Source organism: Balaenoptera acutorostrata, chromosome 1 (assembly GCF_949987535.1).
Source record: "Balaenoptera acutorostrata chromosome 1, mBalAcu1.1, whole genome shotgun sequence".
Lineage (NCBI taxonomy): Eukaryota > Metazoa > Chordata > Mammalia > Artiodactyla > Balaenopteridae > Balaenoptera > Balaenoptera acutorostrata.
In genome coordinates, this window is record NC_080064.1 from 83,353,407 (window position 1) to 83,375,589 (window position 22,183).

Sequence of the window (22,183 nt, forward strand, 5' to 3'; positions counted from 1 at the left end):
TCCTTGCTGCCACTTGGTACTGTCAGTTTTTTAAAATTTTAGCTATTTTAGTGATATTTCATTGTGGTTTTAAATGGCATTTCCCTGGTGACTAATGATGTTGAACATGTTGTATATTCTTATTGACTATTCGTGTCTTCTTTGGAGAAAAATATGCTCTAACATTTTGCCTACTTTTTATTGGGTTGTCTTAAGCTGTAAGAGTTCTTTACCATTCCACATACAAGATTCTTATCAGATATATGATTTTCAAATATGTTATCTTATTTTATGGGTTGCCTTTTGACTTTCTCGGTGTTTCTGAAGTTTTTAAAAAAATTTATTTTATTGAAGTATAGTTGATTTACAGTGTTGTATTAATTTCTACTGTACAGCAAAGTGATTCAGTTATATATATAAATATATATATACATTCTATTTCACATTCTTTTCCATTATGGTTTATCTTGATGGTGTTTTTGAAGTACAATTTAAAAAATTTGATTATGTCCAATTTATTTTTCAAAGAAATATTTATTGCAAGTATTTCATCCCAGTCTGTGGCTCACATTTTCACATTTTCAAAATACACTGTTTTCTTAAGTGTATTTTGAAGAACAGAAGATTTTAATTTTGATTAAATCTGGCTATTGATATTTTCCTTTATGATTACTTTTTTGGTGTTATCAGAAAACTCAGAAGCCAGTTTTCATTTTCTTTCTTTATTCTAATTCCATACACATAAAAATGAATAGAATACTTCAAATGAAAAAAACGTGACCAGAGGGAAAAACAGATTATTTCTAGGGAAGAAAATCCAGGTTTTCATTAGCAAGAGTATAAATGCTGGAAATCAATAGAATGTTATCTTCAAGATGCTGAGGGCAAGTGTTTGGAAACTTAGAATTCTATAATGTCAAATGATGATTTAAGACTGTTAATAAAGACATTTTCAGACAAACAAGACCTAGGAGGTTTACTGTCCAAAGACCTTCAGTGAAAGAATTACTAAGGATATACTTAAGAAAAAAGTAAATGTAAATGGACTAGAGGGCAAGAATCAACAGTGAGCAAAGAAACAGAGGAAACAGAGCTGAGTCCAAATTAATAGTGCTTACTGTAAAACATGAACCTTATTAAAATAATGGACCAAAACACAGACCGAAATCTTGTATGACATTTTATACATTTATTCATTGCTGAGGGATACATATTAAGGTTTTGTTTGACTTTTCTGGTAGTGAAACTACATAAGCTATATCCTAATATATTTAGGGGATTGGGGCAAGTTTCTGTCTCTCTTTTATAAAATGTGACTTTTCAAACCTTACCTACTCTTGTCTCACTAGAAGCCATTCCTTTCTATCTGATAAGAACAAGCTCTTGAAGAAAGTGTTTTCACAGGGTTTCTGAAGTTTACATATAAACTGTTCATTATTCAGTATCAGTGTATTTACAAACCAGGCATACCCCCACCCCATCTTATGATCCTACTCTGAGGCTAGTTCCTGCAGGGGAGCCTTTCTCGTCCTTATCCTGCTTCCCAGCAGTCCCACTCCTTCCACGTGACCCCACTCCCTTTTCACTGCTTCTGTCATTAACAGATGCAGCCCTTTATTGCTCTTGTTCATGTACAGATCTCTCTCGCCCCCCAAATATACTTATCTGCTCCTTGAAGATAGGGCTGTTTTCATCTCTGTTTCTGTCTGCCAACATCTTGCACACTGCCTGGCACATAGCAGGAATTCAATACATCTTTGTTGAATGAATGTATGAATAACTTTATGGCTTGGTATTTAATTTTTTTTCATAATTTATTTTCAAACCATACTCAGTTTGAGTTTAAATAGTTCAAAACCAATATAATGTTCCAAGATGCTTACAACTATTAAAACAACTCAATTAAAAAATACACAACTCACAATTTAAATTCATAAATAGGTAAAATTAAAAACTTATAATCATTTAATAATGCTTTATATTTTACCTTCATTTTAGAGTACACTACTAAAGATACATAAAAGTAGAATTATCTAGTTAAAACATTTTCCCCTCCTAAGTATATTTCTAACTCTGAAAACTATTTAAAAAGTTAATAAAAATTATAGTACATATTTTTAAAAAATAAAACTGACATATCCTGCCACCAACTTTATGGGAAAATGACAGGTACAAGTTCTGGTATGTTAGGAACTTTGAAAAAAATAGATTTGGAATCATAAGTTGGTATATTTGAGTATGAAAACACAAATGGACTAAATTCTCATTAAAACTTCAAATTTCTCTAAATGTACATTTGGCAGAAAGATGAATTGTCAGCCAATATACTATATATATACACACAATATATATATCAACTGCTTACATTCCCAAATATTGAATCTGGGTGGAAAAGTTAGAAAGAAAATCTGCTCTAAAAAGAAACATAATTAAGACTTAGACCTTTATCACTGAAAATCAAGATCCTATTTCAGTTACTACTTGGCTCTGGTAGGGAAGTCTGAATCATTCATTCAAAATAGAATAACTTCATTTTCCATTTCACACAGCTGTCGAAAATGATCCTTCCCGTGAATGGAAGAATTATTAGCTATTATTTGTGATTCAAGTTCTAGCACTGGCTATTCCTAAATTAATTTTCTATTATCATACTGGCACAATGTGGTCTTCATAATGTACACCGTGTGAACATGTTTTGTAAGACAACTTGGTCCTTCTGTTGACGACAGTTTCTTAGACGAGAATTCAAAACAGACTCATCACAGCACAAATTCCAAGTTACAGGACATCGTGTTAAAGTAAGGCTCCAGTGTATTTTGGACATGTAATAACAAGCTGCAGCTTCTTGTCATATTTACTGGAAAAAAACTTATACCTTGGGTCACTGGATACACAGCTCCCCAGAAAACATATCTGTTATATACACTATTGTTAACTTAGTTTTCAGCTTTAAGCAATTATTTGGTAGTATTATCACTCTATTTTATGGCTTTTTAAACATTAAGTCCCTAAATACTTGAAAAGCATTCACTATATTCTGATAGTTCACCAAAAAAAGAAGTGAATATCAGCTTAGAGAAGATAAAGCCTTTAAAAAAAATCAGTTTTTTAAAGAAAAGGTCATTCAATAACAGAAATTAAAGGTACAGAGGCGAAACAAACAAAAAATTCATTTAAAAAAGCCACACATGATCCCCTTCACAAAATGAATCTATAATCTTTCTACTTTGTCAAGAGTTGGGGAAAAAACACACAAAAAGCTCCTGCTGAAGTCTGGATGTATTAGCAACATACGTTTTTTTCTATTTTCAGACTAACCTTTCAAACAATCCATTTTTGTAAGTCCAGGGTTTTAAAAAATAATAAATGTGATATTAAAGTGCCCTCAAAATATCTTGGCCAATTCCCTGTATAGGCTTAAATTAAAATGAGCATTTGTTTAAAGACTTACATTACATGAAAAAATGTTGTACATTTCCAAATTAAAAAGTTAACTATATACATTTAATAACATTACATACAATTAATATAAAGGCTATACATAAGGCTTTAGGAAGCTCAAAGTCTAAAGTTTTAGCAGGTAAATCAGCTGATTTCCCATTACAATTCTAATGATCAAATTATCCAACTAGTAAACCACAAAACGTTACTCAGAACAGGAAAAGAGTCTTATTTGTTTATTTATTAATTTTTAGTGTATTTATTTTGAATACGGAACCACAGATCTTTTCCCTAAGTTGAAAAAACTTGGGCAAAATTAGTTTTATACATTAGTTACATATATGTGTGTGTGTATGTTATGTATGTCTGTGTGTATATATATATATAATTATCTTAGTTTTATAAACCATGTATTAAAATACATGGTTTAAAAGTATTAATTGAGATACAAGAGATTTTTAAAGAATTTTTCAAACTATTTGGGTTACAGGTACAAATTTATAGAATTACAAAGACCTATAGTATATACCAAAGAGGTCACAGCTTATTTATTTGCTATTTTCTGGTTCTTAAACTAATGAGGAATTATACTAAATGATCTACAGTCTCTTTTAGCTTTAAAGTTTTGGTTATATTGTTTTGATTTTAAACAGTTAAGACCATGTCTCAAAGTTGTCTAAGTAGACAACATGATCCTGAATTAAAGTTTTCACCCCTTTTTTGGCTTTTAGTCCCTTGTTGTCAGTTACGAGTGGGGAACAAATATTGCATATTTTACTCAACTGATTCTTAATCACCGTGCTCCCTCCTCTCTCCAGAACCCACAGTGCCCAGCACATGGTAGTCCTCAATACTTACTGAATATTTTTGAATGAGTAGGAAAATATTAAGGACAGATTGAGAATTAAAAAGAATCTGGAGGTAACAATAGTTGCTTTTATAAAACCCCCAAACAATAATTTCAAAGCTCCTAGTCTCCTTTACGTATTTACTTTGGTTTGTCTTTGTAATAACAGCAAGAGCAAATATGGCACAAGAATACAGGTTAAATCATTACAGGTAAACTGCAAGCAAGGACAAATAAAAAAATTTAAGCTTCCATTCACATGTTGAAGAAAGGACTTTTATTTACACTACTAGTAGATCCCAGCTATTCCAGTTACTCTGAGATAGAATCATCTTATCAATGACAGGAAAAATATCTTCCAGTATTTAACAACTGTAATTAAACTGCTTAGTTATACTGTAGAGTAAGAAGCAATGAATTTTTTAGAAATAAAAAATATGTATATATATTCCCCTGATGCCTAGGCCAAAATATATCTAACAACAAATTTTCTTGATTTCTACTGTCATAAAAATAAAGGAAAAATATATTGCAAGTATCTTCTTTATAGACAATTTCAATTAGAAAACAATAGTTTAATGAAAACAATATAGTGGTTCATGTGAGTGAACTGATATGGAAGCAAGAGAAATATTCAAACTTGATAGATAACATATTGTCAAATATAACTAAAGAATATCTGCCTCAATGACACATTTACAGGCAGTAATTAGATTTTTACACATCTCAATTTTATCTTATATTCAAGGAAAATACCGGTCAGTAGGTTATGATCCTAAATTGTAGTTAAAAACCCTTTCTTTTAGCTTGTAAGATGTAGCCTTTTGATTTGATAATTCCTCTACTTTTAACAATGACTGAATATCGCAGTAGCCACAGTGGCACCCACTCATGTGCTTGAATGTCAGGGATGCTTTCCTGAAGTGCTTCTTGGAAACTTGCTTCAGAAAGCAGTTCTTAAAACAAACAAACAACAAATAAAAACCCAAACTGTTAAACTTGAAAACAAAAGCACTTTACTATGTAGGTAAGCATTTAAATACAACAAAAGAAACACCTCAAAACTGAATATAAATTATATTTATCCTTAATGTGTGCTATGAATCTGAACCAGTATATCAGAAAGACCCAGACAGTTCTTTAGAAAGTATCTACACTTGTAACCCAGCCAGTTTAATTCATAATTTCTGGTGAGTGGAGCCTGGATATTTGTATTTTTTGAAGATCTATAGGTGATTCTAATGTACAGCCAGGGACAATACAGGAAAGTACAAGGAAGGAAGAAAAGTTACCCATAATCCTATCAACCAAAGATGGACCATTTCCATTGCCATGTATTTCCATCCAACTATTTTTCTGTATATATTTATATATATATATATGTATGTATCCATATCTTAAAAACTAGAAATCATACTGTAGTTATAGCTTAATTTACTTATTTTTTTCACTTATATTTTCCCATGTAATTAAATAATCTGTGAAAGACTTTTTAATAATTCTCCCAATATTACATTTTATAGATATCATAATTTATACATTTTCTTATTGTTGGTCAAAAAATTAGGTTTTTCCAAATATTTAGCTAATAAAAATAATACTTAATGAACATCCTTAAAATGCATGCCTGGCTATGGAACGACAAGGTCAAAGTACATTTTCTGAAGGCTTGATACATAGTATATTGCCAGTTGCTTTCCGGAAAGACTGTACTTTACAGTTAATAGATAATATTGGAGTGCCAAGCTTACCATATCCTCACTAGCACCAGCAATCATTTAAAACATATTTCCCAGTGGTTATCTTTTAATCAGCATCTCCTTGATGAAATTATTATTTTCTAATTCCATATTTATACCTAAGCCCTCTACCATTGCTCTGATCTGCCACTCCCCTCCTCACTTCCTCTTCTCCAGCCACCCTGGCCTCACAGCTGTATCCTGAAATCCTCAAACATATTCCCACCTTGGGGCCTTTGAATCAGCTGCTCCCTCTTCCCTGAGCACTCTACTTCCAGATACCCACATGGCTCTCTCCCTTCTTGCAGGTCTCTGATTAATGTACCCTAGCAGAGAGGCCTCCCCAACCATTCTATATAAAACAACAACCCCTAACCTGGGCACTCTTTCCTCCCTCAGCCAACTTTTCTCCATAGCATACACCACCATTTATCACATTCAACATTTATCTTAATTTGTGTCTCATCCCATTAGAATATAATTTCCATGAGGGTTGAGATTTTTGACTTGGTGCTGTATTTCTAGTACTTAGAACAATGCCTGGCACATAGTAGGTACTCAAATGTCTTTTGAATGAATCAGTCAATATGGAAAGATTCCACTGCAGTCAGAACCAACCCTATAGATAAGGATTAGGTGACCATCTATACAATATGATTCGGGAATGCCAAAGAACCTGCCCTAAAATGAACTGCCGTGATATTTGAATAACATCAATAGTAAACTCTCAGTAAATATTAGCTATTGTCACGTGCCAGCCACTTTTTTTTTTTTAACATCTTTATTGGAGTATAATTGCTTTACAATGGTGTGTTAGTTTCTGCTTTATAACAAAGTGAATCAATTATACATATACATATGTTCCCATATCTGCTTCCCTCTTGCATCTCCCTCCCTCCCACTCTCCCTCTCCCACCCCTCTAGGTGGTCACAAAGCACCGAGCTGATCTCCCTGTGCTATGTGGCTGCTTCCCACTAGCTATCTATTTTATGTTTGGTAGTGTATATATGTCCATGCCACTCTCTCACTTTGTCCCAGCTTACCCTTCCCCCTCCCCATATCCTCAAGTCCATTCTCTAGTGGTCTGTGTCTTTATTCCCATCTTACCACTAGGTTCTTCATGACCTTTTTTTTTTTTTCCTTAGATTCCGTACATATGTGTTAGCATACTGTATTTTTTTTTCTTTTTCTGACTTACTTCACTCTGTATGACAGACTCTAACTCCATCCACCTCACTACAAATAACTCAATTTCCAGCCACTTTTCAGAGTACTTTATTAACTCTTTTAATCCACATGTTAACCCAAGAGATAGGTAATATTATTTCCCTTCACAGGGGGAAACTGACACAGAGAGATTTGATAACTTGCCCAAGGTCACACAGCTAGTAAATGGTAGTTTTAATAAATGAAATGCAAATATCTCTTTGGAAAAGTAACATTAACGTGGATTTGTTTACCAGATTGTCTAACCCTGAGGGAATGCAGCATAATATAGATTAGATTTAATGGGAATGGTGAGAGGAGGAAGGTAAATAAAAAGGGGAAAGTTCGTTAGTCAGAATCACCTACTTCACAATTTTACCCTAACTGTAGTTAAACTATTACCACAACTTATAGGACAAAGAATAATGGAAAATAAACCTTTCTGAAGAAAAAGGGTAATTTTAGAACAGAGGAAGGCCTTTAGGTGACTTATAAACAAGATTCTATTTTAGATGACATGCAGAGTTAAATGTTTTACAACTTGATCGCTTAAAAAATAAATCTGACACAAAGTCAGAGAACTATGCTATTCATTAACTACATACTTTTAATTCAACTATGTTAACTCTTTAGAATCAGTAAACATGACAAAACTTTTAAGAGAATTGCTTCATTACAGATCAAATTGTCTGAAGATCCGTCTATAGTATATGCAGGATCAGACTATAAATTCTAATTAAAGGGTTTAGAATTAAAATTAAAAAGACATCCAAATGTCAAATTACACCAGTAAAACAAAAACATACTTCCCCCCAAAGGATTAAATCTCTCTTTTCATATACATGTGCAATATATTTTTCCATAACAATGATGTATTAGCACATAATCCCCATGCCCACATTTAGATAACGTGGAAATAAAATACTAGACACCTTAGTCTTTTCCTATTTCCTTTCCTACTGGAAAAAGGATAGAGTGTTTTTCAGGTGGAGGTGGAAGGGGGTACAGGACCACCCATCAGCTGTTGGTAACAATTACAGTTGGAAGAATCCCCACGAGTAAAGAGAAAAATGATATATTATTTGCCAATGTATAGAAAGTTAAAATTTCAGTGGTTTATATTTTAGAACAAATCAGCACAGCAATTCTTTGTTAGATTTTCACTAAAATGACCTTTTTTAAAAAAAATGAATCTAATTACTCATGTGTGAAAGCTCTGCTGGAGGGGAGGGAAAGTCCGTATGTCCTATTCTGGTACGATTTAAATGGAAACTGATAAGAAAGTACAGTTTCAGTCTGAAATACTACAATACTAATGTTTCAAGTCAGAGAGACAGTACAGTATGGTGGGGAAAAGGCTCCAAATTCAGCCAGGACCTAGATCTAAGTTCAAACTTTGCCCTATGCCAGCTGGGTGACCTTGGGTAGTTTCTTAAACTCTAAGGCTCTGTTTCCTCATCCATAAAGTGTCTAGTTTCAGTTGCTGTAAGGATTACAGATAATCTCTCTGAGACATTTAGCATGATGCCTAGCATTTGAGAAAGAATATCAAAACTCCTCCTCCACTTCCTACAAAACAGTAAAAAAAAAAAGAGGCTGAGGCAGATTGCTAATAAGGTATAAAGTCTTAAGAGGTTATCCATAAGCATCCTAAAAATAAATTGAATCAAACCACCTATATAATGCCATCTTTTTCGAAATGAAAGTAAAAACTGAATGTTTTTCTCCAGGAATCACCTATAAAATATAATTGCCTCCAATTTTTATTAAACTAGAACTTCTACAAAAATGTCATGGAAATTTAAAACTTTCACAAGATATCTCTCACTTAACTATACCAAAAATACTGGTTCATAGAGTCTGTATATTTAGTAAGTAAAATATGCTTAGTATATTTACCTCTGCTCCCTAAGAAAGTGTGAAAAAACGAAAATGGAGCAGACTGCTAATAAAGTGTAAAATATTATCTTCCCAGCTTTCCAAGTTATCTTGTAAAAGATATTGATAAAAATTATTCTACAAAAGGCAGACAAGCCATTCTCATTAATCAAATGTTTCTGATTAACATCAAGCATATGTCTTGATATTAATGATTAATAAAATACCTAATCAAATACCTATCCTAAGATGCTTAAGTTTCAAATTGAATTTTATCTGCTTCTTTTTCCAGATATTTATCCTTTTTAATTAAGTGGCCCTTTGGTGCAATCTTTGCTATACTAGACAATATTGTATGTGACACTATTTAGAATATCTTACAAGATCTTTTCTGTGTAGCTTAATATTTATAAACCTCAGCAGACTGGATGTTCAGGAAATGACCCCTTCACTTCTTTTCCCATTGGTACAAAGACAAAATTAAAGCTTTCTGAAACTAAAATAAAGGCATGTATGTTTTGAACTAACTATTAAGAATAGTCCTAGGTGACAGCATTGTACCTTTATCACTGTACACAATTAAAAATTAAATCTTAACAAGTAGCTTCTTATAAGATAAAAGCTCATGATCAATCTCTATAAATGAAAACCTCAGTCTTACCTTTTGGATCATTATGAGTCAAGAGCTGTATGTCAAATTGCTTAGCAAATGCAGTCAAATCGGGTGGCATCACACAGCAGGAGGCAAGATTAACTTGGTTACTATTTGGTTTTACCTAGAAGTGGAAAAAAAAAAAAAATGACATCTCCACTAAATTAAGTACTACAAAAAGTAGAAAGCAATAAAAGGATTCAATTTTAGAACATATGAAATATCACATTCTACAATACTTAAAGTTTATAAAACACTTTTACATGTATATATTTATTAATGTATGCTGTTCTGACTCAGTGGTAACAGAGAAAGGAAAAATAGCTCTGCAAGGGGGAAAAAGCCAATATATTATTACACTATTATAAAAGTCTCATGCTCGAACCTGCCATCTAATACATCTGCCTTGGAAACTAACATGATTCTAAGTGGTATGGTTCCACCTACAAAGGAAATATGTCTTGAAGATAGAGGATCAAATACAAATGATAAGTATGTTTAATGTTGAAGTATACAATATGGTTATTAATCAGACATTTGAAAAAGAGAAGAATCAGGTAATTTCTAATAGATGCTCTAGTTAATTTATAGATACATTTCAGATCATCTAAGTCTCTCCAACAGGATCTTAGCCACATTCTGGCTATCACCAAGCCAAAGGGACAAAGGGCAACTTTTCTCTAGGGTCTTCCTGCCCATAAGAAAATGAAAAGGCTGGGGATAAATGAAAAGACATAAAGAAAAATACAGAGAGTAAACTACTTGTAAGCAACTTCCCTAATAATTTTATAGGTTATTAGGCTAGAGAGCGGCAGTGATTAATTTATGACTCCTACTCCACATCAAGTTATGTGAACAGAAGGTCTTATATATCTTTAAATAACAGAGCAAAATATTTGTTATATATGATTTTCTCTCACTTAGGAAATTAGAACCATGGACTAATAAAACCTAAAGGAAAACATAATATTTTTATCACATAATTAAAACTGAAGGAAAGAGCCTTAATTCATTTGGCTATGAATGCTTCAACACACACTTTCTAGTGTTTTTGTCAAAGCCTGCTTCAAAACTCCCATGTTTGGAACAGTCACCCCACAGTGGCATCCACTATGAGCATGATGTTTAATGGGATGCAGCAAAGACTGTAAAAGACAGGCTCCTCCTGGAGTGCTCGTGATCTAGACGTCTTTTACCTGTGCCCACTGATACAGCTGTTCCAACTGGGTTTTGTCCAGATCAGAGGTACCTATAGCAACAATCTTTTTGCTGTGGACTAAGTTTTGTAATTCTTCCCAGTAAGGCTGCAAATGCTCCAAGGAAAGATTAACTCCATCTTCAATAGGAGGTGAAGCAATGATCACAGAATCCAGCTGTGCAACTCCAAGGACTGAACAGGCTGATGTGAAGGAAAAACACAAAGAGGATAAGTGTTTGTTACATAATAAAAACAAGTTGTTTCTAATGTCCTTTAAGTACCCCACTGAATTCTGTCCATACAGTTCACTAGTATTCTACATAACAGATTACTTCATTAGGTTTCATAATTTACCTGTCATTTAGAACATCTCCATCTTTTAAAAAAGTATAAAGTGCCCATTCATCTACTTGGTCTATGTGGCAGACATGTGGGTTTCTTTGACCTGCCTCATTCCTGGGGAAACTCACAACTACTAAAGGTTCCTCTTTCTGAGGAACAGGCCTCCTTGTTGCCTAGGCCCCAGGACTTTTTGGTAGCCTTTGACCTAATAGTCTATAATTGGTAGTCATAGCAAAGAATAAGCTTCAGACTCTGAAAGACTGAATTTATGGTCTTAACCTATATATTAATCTATATTTATAGATGTAGATAATCTCTTAATTTCTATAAAAATAATTTTAAGAGTTTATTTTTAATGATTATTGTTCACTCCATAGTTATATTAAAGAGCTATTTATTTAACTGTTCAATGTATATAAATACTGGAAGAATGTTTTAAAAGAAAAAACACTGAATAACTATACTGCCATAGTAACCTAACCAAGTGCTGAAAATAGATAAAAATGCTTGTTTTTGTTGTTGTTATTCTTTTGATATTTCACCTGTAGTAAAAGAGTTAAGAATATGATGAAGGAGAATTTCTATCTCTAAACATATAGTTAACATTTAATTATGTTACATCTTTTACATTCCTTTCATATATTAAAATATGACCTTACATAAGTTGATGTGATTCTACAGAAGCCTTAACAGATTAGGCTAGAACTTTAAAAGATAAAATTGCAATGAGCTCATTTTCTTTTTTACCTGGACCTGAACACAAGATATAACTAATAAACCTACACTAATTTAAAGTCCCCATGAAAATAAAGTTGAAATTTTGCTTACCCATGTCAACTGCGTTTCTAGTTGATGATGAAGAGTTTGATCCTACAATGAACAGTTTTGCTGGGTGACAAAGAAAACAAACCAGATTACTATATTTGAGTAACATTCTACTACATAGTAGTAATACTGCTAAAATACTAAGATGACAGATAATCCTGAATGAATTTTTTCCTTTCCTAGTCGCATTGTTTTATAGTTTTCATTTTAAGACCTAAAAGGATATTTCCACTGTAATTTTAAAATTATATGCTAGTTGCCAACAATAATCTGACTGTCAAAACAAAAAAGCAAATATTAATTTCCCCTTTATTAGAAGGCAGGGCAGATAAATATAGAAACTTATTCAAAATGTATATTTTTATGAATTAAACATTAATGGAGCATATTATTTTCTCCAATAAACTAAAGTCTATATAAAGCCTAAATTAGAATTGCTTATAATGAGAAGAAAATTGAAAAAAAAAGCCAAAAAACCAAAAACAAACATACACTCCACAATCCTACCTTCCTAATATTGAATACAATCATTTTCATTTTTAGACGACATTACCTTCAAGTTCTTGGTCATATAAAGCAGAGTTTATATTTTCTACTTCCACATACTTGTTTTACCCTTATGTAACAAATATTTTTACATCTCTATGCAGTATTATCTTAATTTTTTAAAAATCATAACAGTAATGTATTCACTCTAGAAATGAGGAAAATCTATAGGAGTAGGGGAAAAAAAAAACCCAAACAAACAATAAAAACTCTACCAATAGTCTCATCACCAAAAGCAATTACTGTTTAGATGTTTATGTACTCTGGATTTTTTTCTTTTTTTTTTGGCCGCATGGCTTGTTGGATCTTAGTTCGCCAACCAGGGATTGAACCCGGACCCTCAGCAGTAAAAGCACAGAATCGCCAGGGAATTCCCTGTACTCTGTATTTTTAATGAATAATTTTACACACTCATTTTTAATGGTGAACATTATTCTGTAATTTTGATAGGGTATAATTTACTGAATGATTTCCTGCTTTTTTGACTTTTAGATTAGTTCCAGTTTTTTGTTATCACATATAATGCTGAAATAAACATCTATGCTAACTTTTTGTTCAACTTTACGCCTGAAGCATTTCCCAAGGACAAACCGTCAGAAATGTGATTATGAGTCAAAGAATATGATCTGTTTTTTGTGAGTCGTGTTCTACTTTATTTACCTCCTATTTTATAAAAGATTTGTACCAGTTTACCAGAGCACTAAAAGTTAGGAGTTGCTCTCCTAACAATATAGGATGCTATTAAACAAAACAAAACAAAACAAAATATATATATATATATATTTGCTAATTTGATAGGTACAAAATATACCTGCCCAGAACAACATTAATTGGCATTTCTTTGCTTACCAGGAAAGTTGAGTAGTTTTTCATATTTATGAAATTGAGGCTTTGGCTTGATTTCAACTCAGCTTTATATGTATATATTTACTTTATGTAAACTCACTGTTCAAAAATCTAAATTTACTCAACAAATAGGTGGAGTAATAGGAAAGCAAGAAGAGGAAAATCAGAAAGGGGAATGGAGAGAAAACAGGGTTAATGAAACACCCTTATGTAAAGTGCCTGGCATTCAACATATACAACAAATTTTCCTTGTACAACATTTCTTATATTTGTCATTTCCTTTCTACTGCTAGATAATCTTCCTAAAACATTGCTTTCCTCATGTTACTTCTCTATTTAAAAGCCATCACAACTTCCTTACCAGATGAGAGTCAATCTTCACCACTTTGCTCCAGCCTTAGCTCCTGTAATTATGCTCTGTGAACACCCTCCCCATCACTATCCCTCTGGCCGTGAATCTGTGCCATTTGACACAGTCTCCTCTCTCTGAAAGATGAGGCATTTTTAGGTAGGTGAAGAGAGGAAAGCTCTTGATACTTATCAAAAACCTCAAGCCTTCCAGGAACTGAGGACAACTTGTAAGAGCTCCAAGATGGATCTACACCATGATGAACTGCAATCAACCACAGAGAAATGTTGCTCTGATGTCCCTTCCAACACAAATGATAATGTGAAATTAACAGAAGGAAATGGGTTTTGTAGTCAGGCATACCTGGATGGATTCCTGGTTCAACCACTTACTTGCTGTAATAACAACTTTCAAGTTATTTAATGTCACTTCTGCAATGGGGGTAAAAAACCTACTCTGCAGAACTGTTTTGAAAATTATATGAAGAAATATAACCATAAAGTGTCAAGTACAGTGCCTGGTATAAAGAAAGATTCAACAAATGGTAGTTATTATTATTAGAGTCAAAAGACAATGCGCTATCTCATCTTACATGTTCATCCTAATAAGAGTAATAATAAAATAACAACCACCACAACACAACCACAAATGGTAATAAATAACAGCTATCTGGCACTTACTTGTGCCAAGCACCATGCTAAGTGCCTCTTTTGTTATTTCATCTAACTTACAAAGAAGCCTGTGAAACAGGTGTACCCCCATTTTATAGATGAGGAAACTGAGCTCAGAGAGGTTAAATCATTTGTTAGCCCCAGATTATATCAGTCAGTAATCTGCACATCCAAGAATTTCAATTTAGTTAAGCTCAAGCATTTAATGACTATGTTATGCTGACTGTAAGCTGAGGACAAGAACATCTTAATTCCTTGAGCTTAGCACTATCTCTGGAAAGTAGGAGTCATTTCACCTTTGTTGAATGGGTAGAGTATGTATTTGATTTCTCTTCATGCAACTTGTTGCCAAGACTTCTTTCTCTGCTCCCAGGCAACCTCAGCCATTGCTTAGCAGTATCACACCAGGAACGGAGGGCTTATGCTGGCTTTAGGTGGGCAATACTCTTAAGTCTTCCCTTTATTCTTTCCATTTCCTACACCTTACTCTTCCTACTGCTCTGATGTCCTACAAATAAATTAATGAGAACATCATGAAGAGGTGAAGTTCTATTCTGACTCCATTGAAGTAGCCAATAGTGACCTCCTATAACTCCCTTTTTAAAGCTGACTTTAAAATTATGTTATAAAAAATCTCTATATTTCCCACACTTAGTCATTGAGTTACTCATTACCAGAAGCAAGGAAAGGTTTAGTCCCATGCCTGACAAAACCTCACTATCATCCACTGTATAACAAAATGAACTGTAAAGGCTGGACTTTACCAGAAACTTTCATTTCTTCTCTTTCATCGGGATTTATCTTTTCTACTGCATGAGATACAGTACATTCCAAGACATCTGGAAACTCCTATAATAAACACATGATATTTACAATAAATATAAAATTAGTGTTTCTGATTAGCTATTTATTTTCTATTGTCCATAACACTCTTTAGAAGCAGAGAACCCATAAGACAATAGAGTTCTTTACCTGAGGCCTAGATGGGCTTCATAACGTTTGTAAAGCCCTGAAATAAAGGTAAAGTGCTGTGTGTGTATGTGTCCATTTTCTGGGAAAAAGTATCTCATTTTGATGAGATACTCAGAGGGATGTATGATCAAAAACAAACGAACGAACAAACAAACAAATTGGGCAGTATGTGAGGAGTTAGAACCACTAACACAGTAAACACTTTTACTCAGAAAAGAAACCAGTGAAAAGTAAGTAATATTTTCCTTCTGGACACTGATATGTTAAAATACTTCCTATATATCAATCACAAACATTTTAAGCCAAAACATATTTTTTTCTGAATGCAATGGAAAAAAAGTAAAGGCCATTCCAATGCATAAAAATGAGTAGTTAATGAGTGAAATGATAAAATATTAGTACACATAAATCAGAAACATACTAACTCACATTTACAAGATTAAAACAAAGTAAACGGTGAGGATTTTCCCATGATTCTTGAGCATATTACAATGCCTGGCACATATTAACTATTTACAAGTCATGCACAGAGTGAATGGTCACTTCAGAAAAACAGAGACAGATAGAAGACATTAATTAATGTCTGCCTAGCAGCCACAGAGTTACAAACTTGCAGTATGCTCAAGGAAACAATTATTTTCAGCATATGTCCTCTTCCATACTTTTTAAGTAGTCTATGTAATCTGTTACAAGCCTTTGGCTAAGTTGGATTCCAAAGAGTGGTTTACAGACAGGTGTTTTGTATATTAACATTTATGATAATGGCCATATACTGACATTCAATGAAACACAGTTCTTTACTGTTTCGTAAGAAACTGATGCTTAAAAAATTATTTTTAGTGGCTATATTTTGGGTTATAGTCTACCAAAGCAATCTACTAACCCAAATTGTTTGATAGTCATTCCTCTACTAGACCAAATATAAACTGGAACAAAACGCATTTTGAGAAAACTGTGGTGGGACTCTTAGTAGCTTGTCTAGTTGAAGAGTTGACTAGAGTCAGATTTTCTCTTTCATGCTTAAGCCTACTGGGTCAGACTCTCATCTCAGCAAATCAACCACAATAAGTTTCATGCTAATTGCCTATCTGACTTCCCTATCAAACCTGAGGAAGTTAATTTCCTGCTTATTACATGATTTCTTCATTCACAGTTCACTCACCCTGACCAAATCTGTGCTAATTTGGGAACTCCACTCATTCAAGGTCTTCCGGATACAATCTCGAAGCTGCAAAAGAAATGCATTTTGAAACTGTTAATCATACGCTACACTTTTCTGTACTTCTACAATAAGACTGCATTAGTCTGTTAAGTAGGAAAAGGAACATATCAATAGGAAATACCATACAAAAATTTTAATTCTATAAGGTTTTTGCTTCCTTTAACAAAGATTGATTTAGACCCGTTTTTATCCTACTCTTAATTCTCAAATGTTCTTGACCTAAAGCAGTAATCTAATTATTTAAAAAGTATTTTTGTATCAATGAAAATTTAAGTAAACTTTTGAGATGTAAAAGCATTCATAAAGAAACAAAAAAATTTTTCAAGAATAAGGTTTATAAATGGAGGAACTTCAAGCCCAGGCAACCTGACTAGAATTAACATTAACCACTATGCTATATTCCTCAAAGGCAAACAAATGATTCTCTAAGTGTGGCCAAAGAAATTCCTACATTAGACTCACCTGTGGTGTTTATTAAAAGTTCAAATTCCTGAGCCGCATCCTAGACCTCCTGAATCACTTTCTAAAGGCAGCAGAACTTTCATTTTAACAAGCATCCAAGTAATCAAAATGTACTCTAAAGTCTAGAAACCACTATCTCCCTATCTTGCAGAAGTCAACTTGCATAAAGTCAGTCCTTAAGTCATTTCCTAACAGTTAGGTAGACCTTCGATCTGTCTTCAATGTTTTCTTATATAAACAGTTTTATTATGCTAACATTATAGTATTTTGTTAATTCATTAAAGTGTCTACTTATCTTTTATCTCTTATGACAGTGTATTTCCAACTTATTTAATAGTGGTCCAAAATAATAAGACATACACTAACACAGTGAGTAAGGACCTACATACTTATAACAACAAAAATTCATAAAGCAGTATTTATGCTTACTACATGCCAGATACTCTGAGGGCTTCTGTTATGAGTTAGAAAAAAAATACGCTTCTCCATGACTCACTGAACTGATAACACAAATGGGCCAACACTAGCAGTTTGAAATCATTGCCTTATAAATACCAAGGGCACAGTGCTTTGCATTCTGTGGACAATCAATGAAAAAATAAATGAGTAACTAGAAGTACAGCACTGAATTGCAAAAGCACTTTCCTAATACCAACAACAGAGATTAAACTTCTGAACTCACTATCTGATCTATGATTGCTTATGATAAAAACTGACACAAGCACTTTATTGCTTATATCTCAGTACAGATAATTACAATGGACAACTGGTTTATCAATTTAAGAGCTCAGAGTCACCTATTTAAGATTTACAGTCTACAACAGCAATTCATGTGCTAGCCACAATAACCCACATGAATACAATTTACAGGGTCTATATCTTTATGAAAGGTATATTTGTAATCAAATTTAAGTCAGTAGATAAAAATAAGTTGATAATCATTCTAGACAGAATTACAAGTCAATACTCTTTGAAAAATTAATAAAATTTGAGGCAGCAGGACCAACTAGAAGTTAACAATTCTATCAGGAGTGCTATGGCTCAAATCATGGGAGAATTTTTAGAAATTTTCCTCTGGAAGGATGGTTAATTTGCATAAGGCTTTCCTGATGAATTTCTCAATTCATGAAGATAAGTATATTTTCAGAGTGTTTGCTCCCTTCTGTCAGGACAAATCATGGAACAGCCCAATGTTACAATAATATGATAAATTCATTGACTATATCACAAACCTAGTGATTTTTAATCTTTTATATGTTATCTATATTGACTGAATACTAACCTTGTACTTTTTTGTTCTCTGCTCTCTTCATTCTTATTAGACACACATCACATAGTACCATGGAAGATGAGTGTCATGATAATTTAGTGTATCATTAGATCTGGGGTTGTATAAGAGTTTAAAAAATGCTACATGATCAAATACCCTAACAACAAATAACTGGTCAAAATAGTCCTATAATGGCCCATTTTAAAAACAAGACTTGATTTCATAAAATTCTAGTGAAGCAAAAAATCTGGGCAGAGATCATAGAATAATTAAAAGAAAAACAAAAAACAAACATTAGACTAGAAAAGACCTTATAGGAAATTTAATGATCTCTCTCTACCCAATGTGCAAATTTTCTCAATAATGAGTGATTTAGTCAGTTTCTTTATTCAATGAGGTTAAACTGTTTCAAGTAGTGTATCCCAATTTAGAGCTCTGGTTGCTACAAAGCTCTTCTTTACATAGAAACAAAACATGCCTCTCTATTCTAATCAAGCTGGCATGTTTTCTCTACATATGCTATCATATCTTCAAGTTTTCTCAAACGTTTTCAAGTTTCTTTAGTTTTGGGTCCCTCTTACGCAGCGCCCAAAGTAATATACACAAATCACAATTCATCTTTTGAACGATGTTTCTTAAACTGTGGGGTGTGACTCATTACTGCATTAAGAAATCAAGTTTTTAAAAATTAAAGTAAGAGAAAAAATCAGAATACACAGTATATAGTAAGGGTTAAAATCTTTTCATGAAACTCGTGTGTTTGTGTGTGTGTGTGTAAAACATGAATTGGACTGCCAAGGCAAAATGCATTTTTTTTTTACTGGGTTTTCAGTCAAACTGAAAACGACTACTTTAGCATGTGTTGAGTGAGATAAGAGAAAGAAAATTTCACCCAGTATTATTTACGTGCAAAATACTGTATTGAACCATCAGCCCTGGAGAAATTAAAGGTCTAGTATAAAAGACAGAAGTATTTATCTTTGGGAGAAATAGCACAATTGAGGGTGGTTTTAAAAAAACAAGAGAGACAAACTGAGGTGCATCCTGGACACAGAGTATGGTATGGATTCTGATTCCTACTAAAGTTACAATCAAGAGCACTGACAGAGGCGGCACTCGGTGTGAGGATGCACCTGCCGAATTTTTAAAGACGCTGTGCCCCCAACAGTAGGTTCGGATGCGACATCGCGCCGACAGCCGACCCAGCCTCCTCCGGCGGGCGGAGCCCAGGTGTGCGCCTCTCCCGCGACCACTGCGCGCACGGAGCCCGACCACCCGCCCTCACCTCCCGGCGCCTCCCCGCCTCTCGGAGCCGCCCGGTCCGGCCCGCGCGGCCTACCCCGGGAGCACCGCGTCTCCGGCGGCACGCTCGCCACCCTCACCTCCTCGCTGTGCGTGGACGGGCACTTCTTCCGCAGGCGGCCCCAGTTCAGCAGGTTCCCCGTCTGCAGGTGCAGGGTGCTGGCCCGCGCCAGAAGCGCCCCGGCCGCGCGGCTGTCGGTGCCCATGGCAGCAGCCGACGGACCTGGCCCGGCGGCGACGGGGCAGCAGGCGGGGAAGGAGGCTCCCCGTAGGACGCGGCGCCCGAGGCCGGAGAGCAGAGCGCGAGGCTGCTCGCCCCGCGCGGCGGGACCCCGGCCTGCGCTCGGGCCCGAGGGAGGCCGGGAGGCGGCAGGGCGGCGGCGGAGCGGCGGCCCGGGAAGGACGCGCTGGTGGCTGCGGCTCCTGCTACTGCGGCCGCCGCCGGAGAGTTGACTCCCAACTGAAGAGTCGTTTCCTGGAAGACAATGACTAAGCAGAAATCGCGGCGGAGAAAGTGCTTCGTAACCGTTACCCGTCCCGCAGCAGGGCGGGGGGGCGCAGCGACCAGGCTGCAGGGGCGCCGGCCCGCGGGTGACTAGCCCTCGGCCTGTGGCCGGCGTGGCGCCAGGCGGAGGGCTGGCGCGGGGCGGAGAGAGCAGAGAGCTGGGGGCGCGCGGAGCGGGGCGGGGCCGGCGGCCTGGGGCCCGGCGCTTGGCAGGGCTCCCCCTGTCGGTCAGAGTGCGGCGCGCCACCTCCACCTAATACCTCAGACTGCGCTCGAGGTCTCACCTCCCAGCCGACCGGCAGTCACGCTGGTTATACCCCTAGACATCTCTTTAAAAAGAGAAATTATGGGCTTCCTTGGTGACGCAGTGGTTAAGAATCCGCCTGCCAATGCAGGAATACACGGGTTCGAGCCCTGGTCAGGGAAGATGACACATGCCGTGGAGCAACTAAGCGGGGCGCCACAGCCACTGAGCCTGCGCTCTAGAGCCCGCGAGCCACAACTACTGAAGCCCGCGCGCCTAGAGCCCGTGCTCCGCAACGAAGAGTAGCCCCTGCTCGCCGCAACTAGAGAAAGCCCACGCACAGCAATGAAGACCCAACACAGCCAAAAATAAATAAAGAAATTTAATTTAAAAAAAGAGAAATTACTGAGGCATTGAAATACTAGCCGGTTTCAGTTCTCAGAAGCGAGCCTTAACGTACAAGGGCTCCGTTCTCCTTCAGCTTTGCTACCCACTTACTGGTTCATTTCCTTTCTCAAGGGCTTTCCCCCAAAGTGCTCATTTTTCTACAAGTCCATTAATTAAAGGTCTATTGATTCACACTATTTGCTGGCCAGAGTGTGAAGTCAAAGAATAAGACAATCTCTGCCCTTGAGAAGCTTAAACTCTAGTTACAGATACAAGGCCTAAGCATATGAAACAATGAGTAATAATATAAGAATATCGTACTTTCCAGATGAGTTCAGATTAAAGAGAACGCTTAAACCGGTCAGATCAGGGAAGATATGACCCATTCCCTTACAGGTGGTTGTGATTCTTTACTCCTATTAAATTTCATAGGTAGTAGACTTGGTATGAACCTCAAATTTAACATTTATTGAGCATTCCTCAACAAATTTTTGCTTTTGTTGAGAGTAATCAGATATACTAAAAAGCAAATGCTATTAAAAAGAGATGAATTCCAGTTAGTAAGAATTAGAGGAGGGGTGTAAGAGGTTAGAAATTGAGCCTGATCTTGAGTAAATATTTGTAGGCTGAATGAAGGTAAGAATTCATTGAAGATAAGGGTAATCCCAGAAGCAGGAACAAACATGGGCTATTTTAATTAATGTAAACATTTGATTCTTATGCTGCATTTCCTGTGGCATCATTTCTTGACTTCTTTCGTATTCTCTAGTACCACACAAATAATACTTGAATAAAGCTTAGAGGTTATACCTCCTAATCTATTAAACTTACCTCCTTGCTGGCGATTTATATAGCACACTGGTCACTGACATAAACCCGTATGGCTTGCAAATCAGACTTTGCCAGGTACTGGTTATTTTAACTTAGACAAGTCACTTAGTCTCTGTGTTTCACTTTCTCCCAGTCTCGGCAGATGATAGTTTAAACTACATGACATTGCTGATACTTGACTATTTTTGATCTACAGAAATGTCTAGTTCCCATGGTTCCACCTAATACACTATCTACTACATTGGGTAAGTGTGAGGAACTAATGAGAGAACTTATGAAAGCCCTTAGTACAGTACTTGGCTCATAGTAAATGTTCAATAGGTGAGAGCGCTTAGAACTAACGCCTCCGGTCTTTCCAGCTTACAATCCAGTTCTCACAACACTGGCAAATTCATGATGTAATTCACAGCAGCATCACGTCATGTTTTTAAAATTTACATTTTTAGGGGAATTCCCTGGCGGTCCAAT

The 22,183-nt window shown here is 35.5% G+C and overlaps 1 protein-coding gene across 1 annotated transcript; it reads right to left on the minus strand.

Moving 5' to 3' along the window:
- Nucleotides 1-2,750: 2,750 nt before the first annotated feature.
- GCLM (glutamate-cysteine ligase modifier subunit) lies at nucleotides 2,751-20,387 on the minus strand. The gene is made up of 7 exons (XM_007169638.2): nucleotides 19,829-20,387; nucleotides 16,655-16,720; nucleotides 15,285-15,369; nucleotides 12,112-12,171; nucleotides 10,940-11,142; nucleotides 9,753-9,867; nucleotides 2,751-5,223 (listed from the first exon to the last, which is right to left on the minus strand). Exons 1-7 carry the CDS (start codon nucleotides 19,952-19,954, stop codon nucleotides 5,054-5,056), a joined length of 825 nt encoding a protein of 274 aa, XP_007169700.2. The 5' UTR covers nucleotides 19,955-20,387; the 3' UTR covers nucleotides 2,751-5,053.
- Nucleotides 20,388-22,183: the final 1,796 nt, after the last annotated feature.

What these genes read in the sequence shown, in the direction of transcription:
- GCLM (XM_007169638.2), bottom strand. Translation starts at nt 19,954, where the DNA reads ATGGGCACCGACAGCCGCGCGGCCGGGGCGCTTCTGGCGCGGGCCAGC. An exon ending in TAGAAACGCAGTTGACATGG is followed by an intron (nt 11,143 to 12,111) that starts GTAAGCAAAATT and finishes CCTTCACATCAG; the next exon opens with CCTGTTCAGTCCTTGGAGTT. An exon ending in AGCTGTATCAGTGGGCACAG is followed by an intron (nt 9,868 to 10,939) that starts GTAAAAGACGTC and finishes TTCCACTTCTAG; the next exon opens with GTAAAACCAAATAGTAACCA.